The sequence below is a fragment of the Loxodonta africana genome, chromosome 11 (assembly GCF_030014295.1).
Source record: "Loxodonta africana isolate mLoxAfr1 chromosome 11, mLoxAfr1.hap2, whole genome shotgun sequence".
Classification (NCBI taxonomy): Eukaryota; Metazoa; Chordata; class Mammalia; order Proboscidea; family Elephantidae; genus Loxodonta; species Loxodonta africana.
The window spans coordinates 29,274,687-29,294,486 of record NC_087352.1 but is presented as its reverse complement, the minus strand read 5'-3'; the positions used below and the strand labels follow the sequence as shown (position 1 = coordinate 29,294,486).

The 19,800-nt window shown below is 50.5% G+C and overlaps 1 protein-coding gene across 1 annotated transcript; it reads left to right on the top strand.

Annotated features, from left to right (window-relative positions):
• Window positions 1-469: 469 nt before the first annotated feature.
• On the top strand, window positions 470-19,093 carry KCNG2 (potassium voltage-gated channel modifier subfamily G member 2). The gene is made up of 3 exons (XM_064293206.1): window positions 470-492; window positions 528-1,125; window positions 18,257-19,093. Exons 1-3 carry the CDS (start codon window positions 470-472, stop codon window positions 19,091-19,093), a joined length of 1,458 nt encoding a protein of 485 aa, XP_064149276.1.
• Window positions 19,094-19,800: the final 707 nt, after the last annotated feature.

Sequence of the window (19,800 nt, the reverse complement as noted above, 5' to 3'; positions counted from 1 at the left end):
TTAATATGCAAATGCCTAGCCCTTAGCCCTGGCTCAGAACTACTCACTGAGATCTATGGAGGTAGCATCTCCAGAGATGACACCCAGGCGTCTATTTGCAAAGCTGCCTTTTGTCACTTGTCCCATGGCCCATATTTTGGTTGTTCTACTGTTCTACTGGAGGTGAATTAAGGCCAGGTCCACACCTAAAGGGGGTATGGAGAGCTCTATGGGTCTGACATTAGTGACCCAAGTAACAGGTTTGGAGTCTCTGTAGATGCTGTTGATGTCAGAAAGGGATAACCTAGTGGACAGGAGGGCCACAGGAAGCTCTTGAGTAGCTCCTGCTGTGTTGGCCCTTCTCCAGCACCCCTGGGTCGCACGTGTTGCCAGCTGTGTCCTCGTGTCGTCAGGGCCCTAATCGCAGTCTGTTGCTTTTTGCAGGCCCGGCTGCCAGACGCTGCCCCCGCGTCCCCCAGTTGGTGTGTGCATGGGGCCATGGCCCTGCTGCCCGGGCCCGCGGAGCAGCCCCGCGTCGGTGGTCTTGGCGGTGGCCTCGGCGGCACCCGGCACGTCATTATCAACGTGGGTGGCTGTCGGCTTCGCCTGCCCTGGGCCGCGCTGGCCCGCTGTCCTCTGGCGCGCCTGGAGCGCCTACGCGCCTGCCGCGGCCCCGACGAACTGCTGCGCGTCTGCGACGACTACGACGCGGGCCGCGACGAATTCTTCTTCGACCGCAACCCCAGCGCGTTCCGCATCATCGCGGCGCTCCTGCGCGCAGGCAAACTGCGGCTGCTGCGCGACTCGTGCGCGCTGGCCTTCCGCGACGAGCTGGCCTACTGGGGCATCGACGAGGCGCGCCTGGAGCGCTGCTGCCTGCGGCGACTGCGGCGCCGCGAAGAGGAGGTGGCGGAGGCCGAGCGCGGAGCCGGGCCGGGCCATGCCTCCTTGGGCTCCCAGGAGTGCACCCTGGGGCCTGCCGGGCGGCTGGCTCGTGGCCGGAGGCTCCTGCGCGAAGTAGTGGAAAACCCGCACTCGGGGCTGGCGGGCAAGCTCTTCGCCTGCGTTTCTGTCTCCTTCGTGGCCATCACCGCCGTGGGCCTCTGCCTGAGCACCATGCCGGACATCCGCGCCGAGGAGGAGCGGGTAAGCAAGCACCAAGGGCCAGGCAAGGGAATGGGGGCGGCCGTGGCATCCGGGCAGGGGAAACAGGGTGTGAGGGCCGGGGCAGCAGGAGTGGACGAGGGTGGTCTGAGTAAGTGGGCGCAGACAGACAGGGTGGACAGGGCGCCGGGGGAGGACTGTGGTGTAGCCAGGGAACGCAGGCCCAGCGGGGTCCTACACCCCACCCACTCAGTGATGGAAGAGACCCATTCACGTAATCTGGTCCAGAGAACCACGATAAGCGGATGACACCTCCAGGCCAGACCGCTGCCCTGTAAGACAGCACAGGCCCGGAGTCACAGCCAATTTGAACAGCTGCCCAGAGCAGCGAGGCAGGCTGAGGCCTTGTCGGCACCTCTCTCCAGCAGCTCAGGGAGGCAGGTGCCAGAGCTGGACAACGGGAGGAAAAGTATTTGAGTCTTAAGGGTCTGGAGAGTCCTGTGCTTTAAGTTGGGTCACCTTAGCCCAGAAGGCCACAACCTGAGTGTTCTTCAGGGGTCAGGGGTCGAGGTCCAAGCCCAGGCTCCCTGTTCAGCAATGCTGGCACCGGCTTTGTGGGAAAGAGGCAAAAATCAGGAGGTGCTGGGTCATGTTCCTTGGCAAGTTGTAGAGTTCCTTGCCCCTCTGTTTGTCCTTCTCCCATCACTGTTGATTTGGGAGTGTCAGCCTCAAATGGTGGTGGAAGTGCCCTGTGGATCAGTGGGATTCCATGGCTAGCGGGGAGACCTGGCAGACCTGTCACGGTGCATGGGCTGTAGAACATCCAGAAAGCTCTCGGAGAGGGTGGCGCCCACACCAGAGCAGGGTCTGTGCTGACAGGGTCCGCGGGCTTCATGGAGAAGTGAACAGCACTGTACCAAAGCCCATGTGGGGGCCATTTTCTGATGGCACATCCCCAGAACGTGCAGTCACACCAAGTGGGTGCGGGGGTCCTGAGCCTTCCCTCCTCCCTCCTGCTCTGGCCTTCCCTCCCTGACCTTAACCAACTCCCACAGGAAGTCAAGCCTGAGCTGACCTGGCAGGTCACCTCATTATCAGGAGATGTAGTGAGGAGCTGGGGAGGGGGCACCCCGATGCTCCCAGGATGTTATCCCGTAAAGCCGCCTTGACCAGAGATGTAGCACTAACTGGAGTTTAAATTTAAACGTAAATTTTAGGAAATTGGTTTGGCTTCCTCATTGGGCCTTTAATTCCAGCTGTCTTGACCCAGCCCAGCTTTCTAATTCTGCTTCTAAAGAGGTACTTTACACGCTTGGGTTTTCTAGGTAATAATAACTCCACATGGAATTCAGGAGAAAAAGTCATTCATGTAAGAATTGGGCAACAGGAGTGGTGAGGTCCATGGTGGGTCTTGCTCTGGGATATGAGAATTCTCAGGATGTGGAGCCAGCTCCTTCCAACCTGCCTGTTTGAAGAGACAATGCCCCAGTCAGAAGAAAATCACTGCATAATGCTCCTGTTCATCTGAGCTGTTGGTCTGTTGGTTGGTATATAAAGATAGAGATTAGCTCCAGAATCAAGCAAAACTACCATGACATCTCTAACAGCATGGAGATGCTCAGGGGGCCTGTGAGTGGTGAGAAAGAAGGCCAGTGGCTCGTAAGTGTGAGACCCTCAGCCTGAGGTGCCCAGGTCAGCAGGGTGGACGGGCTGGGTGGACTGGTATTCTGGAAAGAGCCAGCTTAGGGCAATGGTCAGAAGCTCGCATGAGCATGAGCTCTCAGCCTGAGGTGCCCAGGCCAGCAGGGTGGATGGCCTGGGTGGCCTTGGTGGGCTAGTGTTCTGGAAAGAGCTCTTGCCGGTTCTTGCTCTTGTCCTCCCTGGAATCACCGCCTTGAACACCCTCCCCCGGCAGACTAGTAGATGTTCTTAATACCAGAGGCTTGGAGGGAGCTTGGCAGGCCATAGCCTCCTTGAAGAGCGAGGGTGGTCAAAGCCTGATAAGGCGAAGAATCTCAGACTTGAATACTGAACAACTTCTCCTGGGACAGTGAAGGTGGGTCCAAGCTGAGACCCAGTCTCTCTGCCTTGTGTCCCCGGGTCTCAGCCTTCAGTGTCATCGTTGACCCTGAAGCATTCACCGCACTGTACAAGCCCCTCCGTGCAGAAGGGTAACGCCTTCACCTCCTGTTGCCTCCCCAAATGTCCACTGAGTCCTGGGGCCTTTAGTTTGATGTAGAAACGTGTGCAGGAAGGGAAAAAGGAAATGTCTCTCCCTTCGTCCTATCTCTTCCATCCCACCGTCTGGGGATAAAATAGCCTACATGCCTCAGTGACAGCAATGCCACGTGAATACGCAGACATGAGGGGAGGGTCTGGCATGGGGACACTGTCCCTGATGATGGGATGTGGCATTTTACTCACCAGTGCACCCCTATTACTGGGTGGAAACAACTTCCCCCGGGGCCTTTCTAGCAACGTAGCATGTTATTGGAGCCACATTGCTCTTGATCTGCATAGATTCCCAGGCTGCTGGGACAACAGAGGCTACATGACGAGGAGGTGCCAAATGAGGCCATCGGGATGCTCTACAGAGAGGGGGACAGAGAGCTACATGTCCTTCTGTCTGGCACTGTCCGTGTTGCTTAGAGACGCAGTGGCAGGGTTCCAAGCCACCCTGCCTACAGGAACAGCACGTCTTCACTGAAGTTTGGTTTGTTTTTCAAGAGCCATTCCTTCCTTTACACTGAGGCTGAGACTGGCAGTGGGAGTCGACTTTTCCTTTAAACTCACAGGATGAGTCACAGCCACGTAATTAGTGATAGATTCAGGGCATGGTGTTCGAGTGCTGGGTTCACTGAGGACGTTTCTGCCGAGCCGGTGGGAGCTGTGACGTCACGTGGACCACACGTGGGAGCGGGTGAGAGCGCTGCAGCTTCCGTGTGTCAGCGAGCCTCCTGGTGTTCTTGTCACTGGCACACTCCACAAGGCGACACGTTTATTCTATGTTTACCATAATCTGCTCGTCAGCCACATATGTGAGCCCAGCCAGCCCCATCAACACCAAGATGGCCATCTGTATGAGGCTTGGTGCAGCTGTGGCGGAAGGCATTGTCCGCTACTGGAACCAAACACAGTGAGACAAGCCCTTCATGGACTGAGCAAGAGGCACACTGCGGGTTTCTTGCAGTAAGAGCTCCTTTCTTCAGAAAGAGTAGGCAAAGAAGAGACCCTTGGGGGCTTTTTTCCTGAGCATGCCTGGGGGAACTCCCCACCCATTACTGGCCTAAGATCAGCAGCTTTGGTCCGGAACCACAGCACCTCAACAAGAGTGAAGTCCCTTCTCCCACAGAGCCCAAGGCCAGCAGGGCAGGGCTGGCGAGAGACCTCCACGTGGCGCCCAGCCGGCCACTCCTAGCCGCAGGAGGGCAGCAGACAGCGAGGACAGGTGGTTCCAAAAAACCACACCAAACCCTGGTGCAGGCAGTACAGAGACGGCAGATGCGTCTTCCCCAGCTGGAACATGGGCTGGTGTTCCCAAGGAGGAGGGGGACACAGAATGGTTGTCAGCAGCCAGCACAGCCACCAGACTGCTGCCAAGAGCCCAAAGCATCTCTGCCCATTGCCCGGAGACCCAAAGCACAAGGGAGCATCACCAGCAACTCTGCGCCTTGATGCTGGCAGTGAAGGCCAGGGTGGTGTCCCAGGGAAGCTGTGGGCACTGCAGAACTCAGAGTCCACAGCTGCTGCCCAGAGCGGGGGCTGCGCCAGAACCCTGGAAAGGGGCCAGTTTGGTTATTTAATCTGTTAGCAAATATTGTCTGATCAAGGTCTCAGAAAACCCAGCAGCACTGTTACCGGGGTGGGGGAGGTGAGGGGAAGGACTCAGCCCAGTGCTGGGTCAGACACAGCTGGGCTTAGATCCTGTCTCTGCCCTCCTTCTCCATGGAGTGAGGCCAGGGCTTCCTCTGAGGCTGCTGAGAAAGGAAGGGGAGCCAGTCATCCCTGAGTGCAGTCCCACTGACACAAGGTGAGCTGGGCTACCACAGGACCCAATGCACTCAAGGGCTCACAAGGCACTTCCCAGGCCCCTGCGTGCAGCCCCCTCCCCCGCCCCACATGGTCCCTCGGTTCTGGGGCCCATATCTGAGGGACCACTGCCCCGGGTTCATGCTGGGAGCCCTGACAGTTGCTGCAGACAGAGCTGGTATGTGGGCTAGTTTACTAAACAAGTGATAAATAGAAAGCTCGGGGAGGGGCCCTCTCCTTTCAGCACAAATTTGGCAGGAAAAAAATAAGAGATTTATATTGTGTTTCGTTTGAACAAAGACTTGTACTTTGAAAGAAGGTCCAAGGTTACCTTTCTGGCAGTTTGTCCAAGGCTTCTCCTGTCACCGTGAGAGGCAGAGTTGGATGCTGGTTAAGTTCTCAGACTCTGACGTAGGCAGGGCTCCAATCCGAACTCCTCCACGACAACTGCAATGGCGCACGGTGTCTTTGCCTCTGCCTGCCAGGGTCTCTGATGTGGCTCCCTGACACCAGATCTGCCCTCCACCCTTCTGCCTCCACCTGCACCCACCCCAGGCCCAGTGCGTCTACCAGCAGTGTCAGGGCAAGCTTCCTCAGTGAAGCATCTCAGGAGATTCATCCTCTGTGTGAGAACGAGCGCAGGGCTTCTTCTGTCAGCTTTCCTATGGTGCAACCAAAAGGACATGGCTTTGTTTTAACTCAGTACTGAAGTCACTCAGCCCTGGTGGCCCAGTGGTTAAGAACTCAGGCTGCTAACCAAAAGGTGGGCAGTTAGAATCCACCAGCTGCTCACTGGAAACCATTTAGGGCAGTTCTACTCTGTCCTATAGGTTCACTATGAGTGAGAATCAGCTCAACAGCAATGGGTTTTTGGTTTGATAGGGCCAACAATAACACACATGAGGAACGTGTTTATAGTTCAATCATGTACATGCGACTAACAGGCACACCTGCCCCAAAGCGAAGATGAGAAGGCAGGAAGGGACAGGGAAACTGGACAAACAGAAACAGGAAACCCAAGGTGGAAAAGGGGAGAGTTTAACACATCAAGGGGTTGGCAACCAATGTCACAAAACAATATGTGTATTAACTATTTAATAAGTAACTAATTTGCTCTGTAAACTTTCATCTAAAGCACAATTAAAAAAAAAAGAATTTAAAGGACATGGCTTGAGATTGAGAAGGGCCCCTTTCTGACCCACTGACCAGCCCACTGAACAACCAGCCCACTGACCAGCCCTGGGCAGAGCCAGGCCACCAAACCCAGCAATGACTGTTCAGAGATTGAGCCAGGTTTTGGTCAGTCACTGACCCTCTCAGTGCCTCTGTCAGTCACCAACCCTCTGGAGGCCACAGTTTGCCCATTTGCAAAACAAAGACATGAGCCCCTCCTTGAAGGAGTGTTGCGAGGTGAGGTCTCTGGTGACACCCAGAAACAGCCGAGTGAGTTTCATGAGCACTTGCCATGGCAGGCACTTTACTTACATTTGCTGATTTGATCTTACAATGTCGCTTAAAGGAGGAAATTGCTAGCTCTGTCATTTAGATGAAGAAATTAAGAAAAACACCTCAGTCACAAGTACTGTAGAGGCATTTCTTAAAATTTAACATTCATTTCTAATATTAAAAACTCTTGCTGAAATTGATGTAAACAAGTTCATTTTAAAAAACAGATGATAAAATACATACAGTTAAAAAATGTAAACTTTTTTGATTTAAAGGAAGATAAATATTCTTACACAATAAAAAAAAATATAGACCCACTCACTGTCGGCCAGCAGTTTCTTAACTGTGAGGCCTTAGACCTACTGCCCTCAGGATCAGGAACCGCGCTCGCCTGCCCGTTACTGCAGTGTTATTAACCAGTGTATCGCCAGGCCCTTTTTTAAAAACACCTTTATTGAAGTGTAATCCACACACCGTACAGTCCACCCAAGAAAATGCACCCTTCAATGTTTTTAGAATATCCACGGGGATATGTGTGTTTTATATTGATTATCTGATTTACTTCATTATTTACAGGTCAGATGAAAATCCAAGAGAATTAACTGAAAACTTAGGAGAAATAAGTGAATGTGTTAAGGCGTAAGATGAAGTAGGCAGAAATCAGTCAGTTCTCTCTATGCCAGCAGTAATGGAAAGCTTAATGAAGAAACCATTCTGTTCACTGTAAGAGCAAAACCATAAAATGCCTACAAATCATCTTAGCAAGAAAGGTGCAGGGTCTATAAGGAACGAAAACAATGTGACTCCACTGAGGGACATAAAAGGACAGGTCAAGCAGAGAGGCACACCATGTTCCTGAGTGGGGAAAACAGCTCCCCAAATTAACATCTACATTTATTACAGCCTCAGCCAGAATCCCAATGGGTGTTGCTGGAACTTCACAAAATAATCTCAAAAACCTTACCTTCCACCCGCAGAAAGGCAGGTGGAGGCCTAGCCTGTGAGTTCTAGAGAATGAGAGAAAAAAAAATGTGACGGGGGGACCCTCACAAGGGCCACACTTCTGCCCCCTGTCCGCCAGGTGAGAACCAGAGGTCTGAGATCTCAGAGGCAGTTTTGTGTAAGGCAGGGAGCACGCTGGTGGACTCACACACTGAGCATTTGGAGGAAAGCTGTAGGTGTGGGACATGCCGCCGGTGAAGACAGAAGGGGCCCTCCGCGTGAGAGTGTGAGAGTGTGTGTGATTGAATGTGAGCGTGAGGGAGTGAGTGTGGGAGTGTGAGTGTGTGTGATGGAATTAAGTGTGAGGGAGTGTGTGTGATTGAATGTGAGTGTGAGAGTGTATGTGAGAATGTGGGCGTATGAGTGTGTGATGGAACTAAGTGTGAGAGTGAGTGTGTGATTGTGAGTTTAGAGTGTGGGTGTGTATGAGTGTGTGTGATTGAATTAAGTATAGCGTGAATGTCAGTGATTGAGTGTGAGTATGGGTGTGTGTGGGATGTGATTGAATGTGAGTGTGAGAGTGTGTGAGTGTACATGTGTGTAAGTGTACCTGGGCACTGTGTGGACCCTCCGTTCCCCCCGACAGAGTCCCCACTGAACAGCCCCACCCAGAGGGAGCTCCACTCAGCCACATCTCAGAGCACATCACTGCCTCTGTCTCTGGGGCGCCATGTCTTCTGCAGCCGTGAGGTCAGGGAAAGGACTCAGGTGACGGTGGCTCATTGACTCACCTCTCCCTGCCCCTTGGGTGAGCCGGGACGTGGTGAGATGGGACTGGTCCTCCCTGCCGGAGCTCAGCTGACAGGCTGATAGCCTCCCTCACCTCTACTTCATAGCTCGTGTTCTTTTGCAGTATCAAAACCTGCCCTCGGTCATTGCAAAGTGTCAGGAGGCACCCACACGGGTTTAACATACACCTGTTGCGCATGGGCAGCGCCCATGTTTTCTGTGTATCTTGTTTTCACGTATTTTCTGCATTTTATGAGGATTGGAGGGCGCAGTATTTTTCAGCCTCCATTTTTCCCTACACTCTGATGCTGACACTTCTCTCCTCTCTGGAGGAAACGGTGTCGCTGAACTCATTAACCACTTGACCTTGGCTATGGCTGCAACTTTTATTCAGCGGAGGAGGCCGTGTCCTCAGGAGACAGCACAGCCTTTGGCTCCTGAGCCACAGTAATTCAGGTCCGCTTGGCTATTCTGGGAAGACAGTGTATTAAAGGTAAAAGCCGTAGTGGCTGGGCCCAGAGGGGCCTGTGGGCTGTTTGTGGTTGTGGGCTGGGACTCAAGGTGGTGGTGGCTCCCTGGTGAGTACAGTGTCTTTCCCAAGGGACACAGGTGTGGTAGTCTTTCACCAAGACAGGAAGTCGTCCACGGGCCCAGCGGAGCAGGTGCAGCTCCCTCCTCGGGGCACAACTGGAGCAGTGGGAAGAACAATTGTGTCACATGCACCATAGATTGGCTCACAGGCAAGACACATGCACCACAGCAGGCTCAGGCGCATCACACACACCATAGTACAGCCCAGGCATGTCACATGCACCGCAGCAGGCCCAGGCGTGTCACAGCTTGGCTCACAGACGTGTCACACATACCACAGCAGGCCCAGGGCGGGTACACATCCTAGAGGTCCCAGGAGAGAAGTACTGGCTGACCAGGCCTCAGGCGACCACACTCACATCTCAACTCTGCAACTTGCAGGAGAGATCTGTACAAGAACACTCAGTTTTATCAGGAAAACAAAATGATGGGACCAAGTAGTTTAATTCCTTTTTAAGATACTGCCAGCAGGAACCACATAACCCCTGACTGTCACAGATCCCTGCTACCCACCATAGCGGCCACACCCTGTGATGGCCCTGAAGGCAGGTCTCCAACATCTGCCACCTCCCACCTCTCCCCGATCCCCAGCCTTCACCTCCACTTCCATTTCATGGAGTGACTAAGCCGTTTCAAGAGGGTTCTTCCACCTGCTTCTGTGGGACCCAAGTGTCCCCCCACCAGCACACAGCCACCTCCCCTTCCTCTTCTCTCCCTTCTGTTCCTGAGTGGAAGCAGAGCCAGTGTCAGGACAGCGGCTGTGTTTACAGAGCCTGGGACCAGTGAGGCCGAGTTGGAAGGTGCCAGCCAGCTTGCACCCAGAGTGACCATGGCCCCCATGGTTGCTGCCCCCAGTGCCGGGTGCAAACAGTCCATGTCACAGCCATAGAGGGGCGGAGTTGCAGCAGGTGGTCTGACTGAAGAAAACACAAGTGTAGGTGAAGATGTCAGCAAACCGCCAAGCAGAAGTCAACGGTGAGGGCAGCCCCTCAACATCAAGCCAGGCCGAACAAGATTTATTTCTGACCAAGCTTGACAAGTGGACCAGATGTGTCCAACTTATGATAAATAAGGGTCTGTTTTCTGGGTTAAAAGTTCCAGGAATAGTTCCCGCCAATTAGCCTGCACAGCTGTCTCTTGTAACAGGGCGGATGAGGACAGATGGGAGCGGAGGGGCGGGGAGGGGGAAAGCATCACCACTGCTGACCCCAAGCCCCTCCCATCATAACCCCTTCTCTATGGGACTCCTCCTACAGGGATGAGGGGGTGTCTCTAGGGGGCTCCTCATACAGAGGCTGAGGCAGCGTCTCTCTGGGGCTCTGTACAGGGCCTTAGGGGGTGACTCTGTGAGGGGGTTCCTTGTACAGGTGCTAAGGGGCATCTTTATGGGGGTTCCTTGTACAGGCACTAAGGGGGCATCTCTGTGGGCGGTTCCTTGTGTAGGCACTAAGGGGGCATCTCTATGGGTGGTTCCTTGTACAGGGGCTGAAGGGTGGTCTCTGGGGGGGTTCTTTGTACAGGGGCCGAAGAGGGCATCTCTATGGGGGTGTTCTTTGTACAGGCGCTAAGGGGGGCAGCTCTACAGGGGGTTCCTTATAAAGGCGCTAAAGGAATGTCTTTATGGGTGGTTCCTTGTACAGGTGCTAAGGGGGCATCTGTATGGGGGGTTCCTTGTACGGGGCTGAAGGGGGCATCTCTATGGGGGTTCTTTGTACAGGTGCTAAGGGTGCATCTCTATGGGGGGTTCCTTGTATAGGTGCTAAGGGTGCATCTCTATGGGGGGTTCCTTGTACAGGGGCTGAAGGGGTCATCTCTATGGGGGGTTCCTTGTACAGGAGCTAAGGGGGCATGTCTATGGGGGGGTTCCTTGTACGGGTGATAAGGGGCATCTCTATGAGGGGGTTCTTTCTACAGGGGCTAAGGGGGTGTCTCTATGGGACTCCTTGTAAAGTAACTGAGGCGGGTATCTCCGTGGGGCTTCTTGTACGGGGCACTGAGGAGGTATCTGGGTCTCCATTCTTAATGGTTCCCTTGACCTCAGAACTCAAATACAAGGCAAGGTACAGGAGAACCTCTGTTTTAAAGATCACCCACAGAAGCTCACCCTGAAGGAAAGCTCTGTGCCCAGCTCTCTGCCCATTGGCAGAAGGTTCTAGAGAAGAGAATGACAGGAGTAGGGGATCAGGAACAGCCCCACACCTGGAATTCTGCAGCCTGCCCATAGTCCCCCTGGTTCCACAAGCCCTCTGGCACCGATCCCCAGCAAGAAAACAAGCCCACAGCCAATATTTCTAGTCAAACAATAGCAGATGATGACTAATGTAGAGGGCAAGTTATTGGATTTGGACAGCTCATTAACAACCCTGAAGTTAATGGAAAGGGCCTGCTCCACCCAAAACACAGATTCTCCCTAGGCAGTGAGTAGTTGGGAACGAGCAGAGGGGAAGAGGCCGGCTGGGTCTCTGCAGATGGGGTGACAAATCGTACCTGTGGGTCCCCTCATCTCTGTGCCCCAGAGCACCCAGGTCAGTGCTGGGGGACAGCCTATGACAGAGAGCTGTGGGACAAAGATCTGTCCTAGTATTGGAGCCTCAGCTGCGTGTTCGGGCGCATGTCCTCCCAGCGATGGAACCCTGCTGGCCCCAGGGCTGCGTCTCTAGCCTGATGTCCCCCCAGCAATGGAACCTTCCTGGTCCTGGGGTTCTGTCTCTGGCTTCATGTCCCCCAGCAATGGAGCCCTGCTGGCCCCGGGGTGTGGCCCTCTCTGGATCCAGGGCTGTGCTGTTCCAATGCTCACAGGAGACTTGACCCTGGCCAGGGCCAGGTCTCTCTGGGGGGAGCAGTACAAGATCAGTTCCGAACATGCTCACTCCTGTTAAGTAGGTCAGGACATGAGAGCAGGAGCCCAAAGCACTGCACAGAATCTGGTTGTCATCAGCCCAGAGTTTCCTCATCAATAAACAAGGTGACTAATGTGAGTGCTTTTCCCTGAACCTGGGAACTGGTCTACGCAGCTTGAACAGAGAAGCTGTGGGGGTCCAGGCTAGGCAAAGCTGAGGGCCAGAGGGTGAGAATGTGGCCCAACAAGCAGCCATGCCTTTGGGAAGTCTGCACTTATCCCGAATCTCCCCAGGAAGTGACCGTGCCTTCTGTCTAATCAACTGAGACCCCCGGAAGCCACTGCAAGCAGATCAACAGCATCGGGACCTCCCCCCGCCCCCCCCACAAAGGCCCCAGCAACTTGCTTTCCCCCACATCAACACCCTGACAGTCACTCAGTCAGGGGTAAGATAGCTTTATTGAGATACAATTCACAGAACATATAGTCCACCCATTTAAAGTGTACAGTTCAGTGGGTTTTTGAGTTGTGCAACGATTAGAACCATTAGAACGTTTTCACTGCTTGAAAAGAAACTACATATCCTTTAGCTGTCACCCCTGTCCTCTATCCCAACCCTCAGCCCTAAACAACAACTGATCTACTTTCTGTCTCTAGATTTGCCGGTTCTGGACATTTTACATGAACAAAATCATATAGTATGTGGTCTTTTATGACTGGTTTCTTTCACTGACCGTGTTTTCAAGGTTCATCCATGTTATAGCATGTATCAGCACTTCACTTCTTTTTATGACTGAATAACGTTCCATTGTATGGATGTACCACACTGTGTTTATCTGTTTGTCTGTGTATGGACTTTGGCATTGTTTCCGCCTGCTGCTATAAACATTCGTGTACAAGTTTCTGTGTGGATGTACACTTTATTTCTCTTGGGTTTATATCTAGGAGTGGAATTCCTAGGTCAAATGGTAACTCTATGTTTAATTACTTGAGGATATACCAAGCTGTTTTCCCAAGTGGCTGGGCCATTTTAAAATCCCACCAGCAGCGTATGAGGCTTCCTTCCAATTTCTGCACACCCACGCCAACACTGGTCTTTTTGATTCTAATCGTCCTTGTGGGTGTGAAGTGGTATCTTATTGTGGTTTTGATCTGCATTTCTCTGACGGGTAATGTTGAACATCTTTTCATGTGCTTATTGGCCATTTGTATATCTTTGGAGAAATTTCTATTCAAATCCCTTGCTCATTTTTATATTGGGTTATTTATCTCTTATTATTGACTTGTAAGAGTTCTTTACATATTCTGCATACAAATCCCTTATCAGATACATGATTTGAAAAATTTTCTCCCATTCTATGGATCGTCTTTTCATTTTCTGCGTGAAGTCCTTTGAAGCACATTTCCATTTTGATAAAGTCAAATGTATCTATTTTTTTATTTGTTTCTTTTGCTTTTGGTGTCATATCTAACAATCCTTTGCCAAATTCAAGGTCATTAAGATTTCCCCCTATAAAACTTTGCAGAGTATTATAGTTTTTCTTCTTACATTTAGGTCTTTGGCCCATTTTTAGTTAATGTTTGTTTATGGTGTGAACTAAGAGTCCAACTTCATTCTTTTGCATGTGGTTATCCAGTTTTCCCAGCACCACTTGTTGAAAATATTATTCTTCCCCCATTGAATGGCCTTAGCACCCTTGTCAAAAATCAGTTGAGCATAGATGTATGAGTTTATTTCTGAACTCTTAATTATATTCCATTGCCCTCTATGTTTATCCTTGTGCCTGTACCACACTGTCTTGATTATCATTGCTTTGTAGGAAGTTTTGAAATCAGGAAGTGTGAGTTCTCCTACTTTTTTCTCCTTTCTCGGGATTATTTTGGCTATTCTGGGTCCCTTCCATTTCCATGTGATTTTTAGAATCAGTTTGTCAATTTGTACAAAGAGGTCAGCTGGGATTCTGATAGGGATTGCCTTGAACCCGTAGATCAGTTTGGGGAGTACGGCCATTTTAACAATGTTAAATCTTCTGATCCCTGAACGTGGGATGTTTTTCCATTTATTTAGGTCACCTTTAATTTTTTCTGCAATGTTTTATAGCTGTGAGAATATAAATTTTGCACTTCTTTTGTTAATTTTACTAGTATTTTATTATTTTTTGATGCTTTTCTGAATGGAATTGTTTTCTTAACTTCATTTTGGATTGTTCATTGCAAATGTGCAGAAACACAGTTGATTCTGTATTTCAACCTTGCTAAACTCATTTATTAGTTCTAATAGTTTTTTAGTGGATTCCTTAGGATTTTCTAATTACAAAACCATGTCATCTGTGAACAGCGATAATTTTATGTCTTGCTTTCCAATCTGGATGCCCTTTTTTTTTTTTTTGGCTTAATTGCCCTGGCTAGAACCTCCAGTGGAAACCCTGGTGGCATAGTGGTTAAGAGCCACGGCTGCTAACAAAAGTCTTCAGTTCAAATCCACCAGGCGCTCCTTGGAAACTCTATGAGGAAGTGCTACTCTGTCCTATAGTGTCACTATGAGTTGGAATTGAATTGATGGCAATGGGGTTTTGTTTTGTTTTGTTTTTTTCAAGAACCTCCAATACAATGTTGAATAGAGGTGGTGAAAGCAAGCATCCTTGTCTTGTTCCTGACCTTAGGAGGGAACATTCAGTGTTTCACCAATAAGTATAATGTTCGCTGTGGGCTTTTTGTGGATGCCCTTTATCAGGTTGAGGAACTTCCCTTCTATTCTTAGTTTTCTGAGTGTTTTTATCATGCAAGTGTGTTGAATTTTGTCACATTTTCCTGTGACAATTGAGATGATCATATGATTTTTTCATTTGCTTTTTATTCTACTGGTATGGATAAATATAGATATTATTACATTGATTTTCACATATTATATCCATCTTGCATACCTGAGGTAAATCCTACTTTGTCATGATGTATAATTCTTTTTATATATTGTTGAATTCAGCATGTTAGCATTTATAAGAGATATTGGTCTGTAGTGTTTTTTCTCGTGGTGACTGTCTGATTTTGGCATCAGGGTAATATTGACCTCGTGACATGATGTGGGAAGCGTACCCTCCTTTTCTCTTTTTTGTAAGCGTTTGTGAAGTACTGATATTAACTCTTTGAATATTTGGTGGAATTCAGTGGTGAAACCATCTGGGTCTGGATTTTTCTTTGTGGATATATATATATATTTTGATTATAAATTCAATCACTTCACTTGTTATAGGTCTGTGCAGATTGTCTATTTCTTCTTCATTCAGTTTCAGTAGTTTGTGCCTTTCTGTGAATTTGTCCATTTCTTCTGCGTTATCTAATTCATTGACATGTTATGCTATATATCATAGTATCCCTTTGTAATCCTTTTACTTCTGTAAGATTGGTGTTCATGTCTCCTCTTTCATTTCTGATTTTAGTAATTTGAGTCTACTCTCTTTTTTTCTTGATCAAATTAGCTAAAGGTTTGTCAATTTTATTGAACTTCTCAAAAAAACAGCTTTTAGTTTCATTGGTTTTCTTTCTTTCATTAGTTTCCACTCTAATTTTTATTTCTTTCCTTCTGCTTGTTTTAGGTTTAGTTTGCCCTTCTTTTTCCAGTATTTTAAGGTGGAAGGTTAAGTTACTGATTTGAGATCTTTCTTAATGTAGACATTTCCCTCTAAGCTGAGTCCCATAAGTTTTGGTATGTTGCATCTTGATTTTAATTCATCTCAAAGTATTTTCTGATGTCCCCTTCGGTTTCTTCTTTGACTCATTGGTTATTTTAAATTCCATATATTTGTGCACCCTCAAATTTTGTACAGTTACTTATTTTTAATTTTATTCCACTGTGGTCAGAAGAGCATACTTGTATTATTTCTATTCTTTTCAATTTATTGAGGTTTGTCTCATGTCCTAACATATGGGCTATCCTGGAGAATGTTTCATGTGGACCTGAGAAAATGTATATTCTGTTGTTGTTGGGTGAATTGTTCTATATATAGACATCTGTTAGGTCTAGTTGGTAAACAGTGTTGTTCAAGTCTTCTATTTCCTTGTTGATCTTCTAATTATTTGATCCATTGTTGAAAGTTGTATATCGAAGTCTCCACCTATTATTGTTGAATTGTCTATTTCTCCCTGCATTTCTGTCAATTTTTGCTTAGTGCATTTTGGTGTTATGTTATTGTTAGGTGCTATCAAGTCAGTTCCAACTCACAGTGACCCCATGTACAACAGAATGAAATGCTGCCCAGTCCTGTGCCAGTCATCCTGACAATCGTTGTTATGCTTGAGCCCATTGTTACAGCCACTGTGTCAGTCCATCTCATTGAGGGTCTTCCTCTTTTTTGCTGACCCTCTACTTTACCTAGCATGATGTCCTTCACCAGGGAGTGGTCCCTCCTGACAGCATGCACAAAGTATGTGAGATGAAGTCTCGCCATCCTTACTTCTATGGAGCATTCTGGCTGTACTTCTTCCAAGACAGATTTGTTTGTACTTCTGGCAGTCCATGGTATATCCAATATTCTTCACCAACATCATGGTGTTATCAGGTGCATGTGTTTTAATTGTAATATCTTCCTGATGGATTGACTCCTTTATCATCATAAAATGTCCCTTTTATCTCTAATAACATTTTTTGTTTGTTTAAAGCCTATTTTGTCTGATATTAGTATGGCCACTCCAGCCTTCCTGTAGTTGCTGTTTGCATGATACTGTTTTTCCCATCCTTTTATTTTCAGTCTATTTACTGAATCTAAAGTGTGTCTCCTGTAGACAGCAATACAATTGGATTTTTTTTTTTTTTAACAGTCTGACAGATCTCTGCCTTTTGATTGGGTTGTTTAATTCATTCACATTCAATGTTATTGTTGATGCAGTTGGATTTACATCTGCCACCTTACTTTTTGTAAATAAGTTTTGTTTTGGCTACTTTGAGATCTTGTTAAATCTGGCAACTGTCTGCTCTCACGGGCAGTTTCTGTTCCTGATATTTTTCTGCTGCATGGGTCATACTTTCCTGTTTCTTTCTATATCTTATAATTTTTTCATTGTAAACTGAACATCTTAGAGAAAATATTGTAACAAAACTGGGTACTGTTCCTCCCCCTCTGGAGTTTGTTATTGCTTATTTGTTTAGAGACTGATTGGATTATTTTAGTGGTCTATTTCTCCCCTGCAGTGGTAGGCCTCTCAGGTTGCTCCGTAAGGAGGGTCAGCTTTGAGGATGCCCACAGTCACCCTGGAACGACAGTGATCATGGCAGTGTTCTCTTCCACTTTTTCCTTGACCACACCAGATGTTAAGCCCCACTAACTGCTGGCTGATTGCTCTACAGTTCACAACAATGTCCTGAGGCATAAATTCCTATATAAACTAATGTAATCCAATTGTGGCTCCTTCTCAGTGGTTTCTGAGATCAGTGTTCCAATCCCAGGAGGACTCCTCCCCCTTGTCTTATTTCCAGGTTCTCTCCTACAAACTAGCCACCCTACAGTCTAGGCTATATCTTCATTAGATCCACGAATCTTCCCCCAATTTCCTTCAACACAACCCCTACTGTTCTGGAGAACATCCTTAGGTTTAAACTTCTCCATGCTCTTTTGCCAGTCCCTTTGGGAAGAGACTTGGAGCTCTTTTGCAGCCAGCTTGTTCCTCCAGGCAGAATCTCATCCCTGGCTCTGGAGCTGGCATGGGTACAATGGTGTGGGGCGGAGCTGACCCAGACCTGGTCTCTCTAAACAGCACTGCACTTTAGAGCTGAGCATTCAGTGGGGGCTGAAGGGCTGTAGCCTGAGGTCCTCTCTGCTTGCCTTTCCTGGCATAGACCCACCACCTCACAGGCCAGGGAAAGACGAGGAGGGACTCAGTGTTAAAGCTCTGTGTCCAAGGTCACACCTCTGTTGCATCAGTGGGGGTTGGGCAGAAAAAAGGAGCCCCACCTTACCACCATGCATCTGGGACTTCGCCTCAGCAACAGACAGCTGGCGGCAGGGTGAGAAACGTTGTTCCTCCTGTAAAGAAAGCTAGGAGCTGTGGGGAGAAGGAGCCCTGTTTTTTGCTGCCCTACTCTGGAGTGGACTCTTCACCCAGCGGGGCTGGAAGAAGGGAGGGAGTGCGTGGTCTTGGTTCAAATAGCACAGACTCTTGCCTTTCTTACTGATTTTTGTAGATTTTCTTAAGTGTTTCCTCATTTGTTGCTTGAACTTAGGAACATTTCCGGCTGCTTTAATCCCCCCCCCCTTTTTTTTTAAATAACTTTCAGCAATTTTACTGGGGTATGGATCAACTGAGTTCCTCTCGCTGTCATGCCGGATATCGATTTTCGTTTAAACCTTTTTTATGAGAATTGGGCTTCTCTTGTCAGTACTCCTTGACCCCTGGCAGGCACAGGCCGGTTCGTTGGGGATGGGGAGGAAGGGCAGCTTTGCTGTGGCTCTGTGGCCCCTGAGGAAAAGCCCACATCTCCCCGCGTCGGGGAATGAAGGCGCAGGCTGCGGGCCTAGCCAACACTGTCCCTCCGTCTTTCCCCAGGGCGAGTGCTCCCCCAAGTGCCGCAAACTGTTCGTGCTGGAGACGGTGTGCGTAGCCTGGTTCTCCTTCGAATTCCTGCTGCGCTCCGTGCAGGCCGAGAGCAAGTGCGCCTTCCTGCGGACACCGCTCAACATCATCGACATCCTGGCCATCCTGCCCTTTTACGTGTCGCTATTGGTGGACCTGGCGACCCGGGGTGGGCCAGGGGCCGGAGGGGGGCCGGGACCGGGGCCGGGAGCGACGGGCAGCGCGGGCCCTTCGGGCGGGAACAAGCTACTGGAGCGCGCGGGGCTGGTGCTGCGACTGCTGCGCGCGCTGCGCGTGCTCTACGTGATGCGCCTGGCGCGCCACTCGCTGGGGCTGCGCACGCTGGGGCTGACGGCGCGGCGCTGCGCGCGCGAGCTCGGCCTGCTGCTGCTCTTCCTCTGCGTAGCTATGGCGCTCTTCGCGCCGCTCGTGCACCTGGCCGAGCGCGAGCTGGGCGCGCGCCGCGACTTCTCCAGCGTGCCGGCCAGCTACTGGTGGGCCGTCATCTCCATGACCACCGTGGGCTACGGCGACATGGTGCCGCGCAGTCTGCCCGGGCAGGTGGTGGCGCTGAGCAGCATCCTCAGCGGCATCCTGCTGCTGGCCTTCCCCGTCACCTCCATCTTCCACACCTTCTCTCGTTCCTACTCGGAGCTCAAGGAGCAGCAGCAGCGCGCCACCAGCCTCGAGCCAGCCCTGTGCGAGGACAGCACGCGCTCGCCCACCGAGGACAGCTCGCAGAGCCCGGACGGCGCTCTCGCGGCCGGGAGCGCGGATAGCGCGGAGGCTGAGGCCGAGCAGTGGGCGTGACCCAGGCCGGCCGCCGGGTGGGAGTTGGGGCCCGGAAAGGTGCTCCCTCCAAATCGGGCAAGGGAGCTGCCTCACGGTGGCCCTCAAACCATCCAGGTGTCCCGTTTCCCAGAGAACCACAGTACGCTGTTGCGACCGGATCCCGATACGCACAGCAGGGATAGGGGGTCCCACTCTGTGGGGTCGCGGAGAGCTGACCTGGAAGGGTCTAGTTTGGCCGCGTCCTGCGCGTGTTTGCCCCCAGGCGCAGGCTCTGAGCCTCCGTCAATCCAGCTCCTTGGCCTTCGTGACTCCGGAGGTGGGGCCACAGCCGCCCTGCGCTGAGTAAGCAATTGTTCCTAGAGCGCCACCAGCCTGTCCTCCTCCCGCTTCCTCTGATTTTCCTTTGAATTTTTAATTTTTTATGGCTAGCTAAAAGTAATATCAGGGTGTCCCAGAAATTCTAGACTGTAGTAAAGGCAAGAGGACCACACCCGCCCTAGGCCTCGCTCCTGTCTCTGCTGCGTCTGTCCTTCCACGGTGGGGACTGCCAAATGGGAAGGGGGCCTTTGCGCCACCTCGGCTCTGCCAAAGCCCATTTCTGCCCTTCGTCCTGCCCGCGTCACTACCTTTTGGGGGTCCCAGCCCCTTCGTCCCAACGGTAGCTCCTCGTGGGTCCCGCCCCACAGGTCCATCCCCCAGGAAAAGGCATACTGATCTCCCCACTC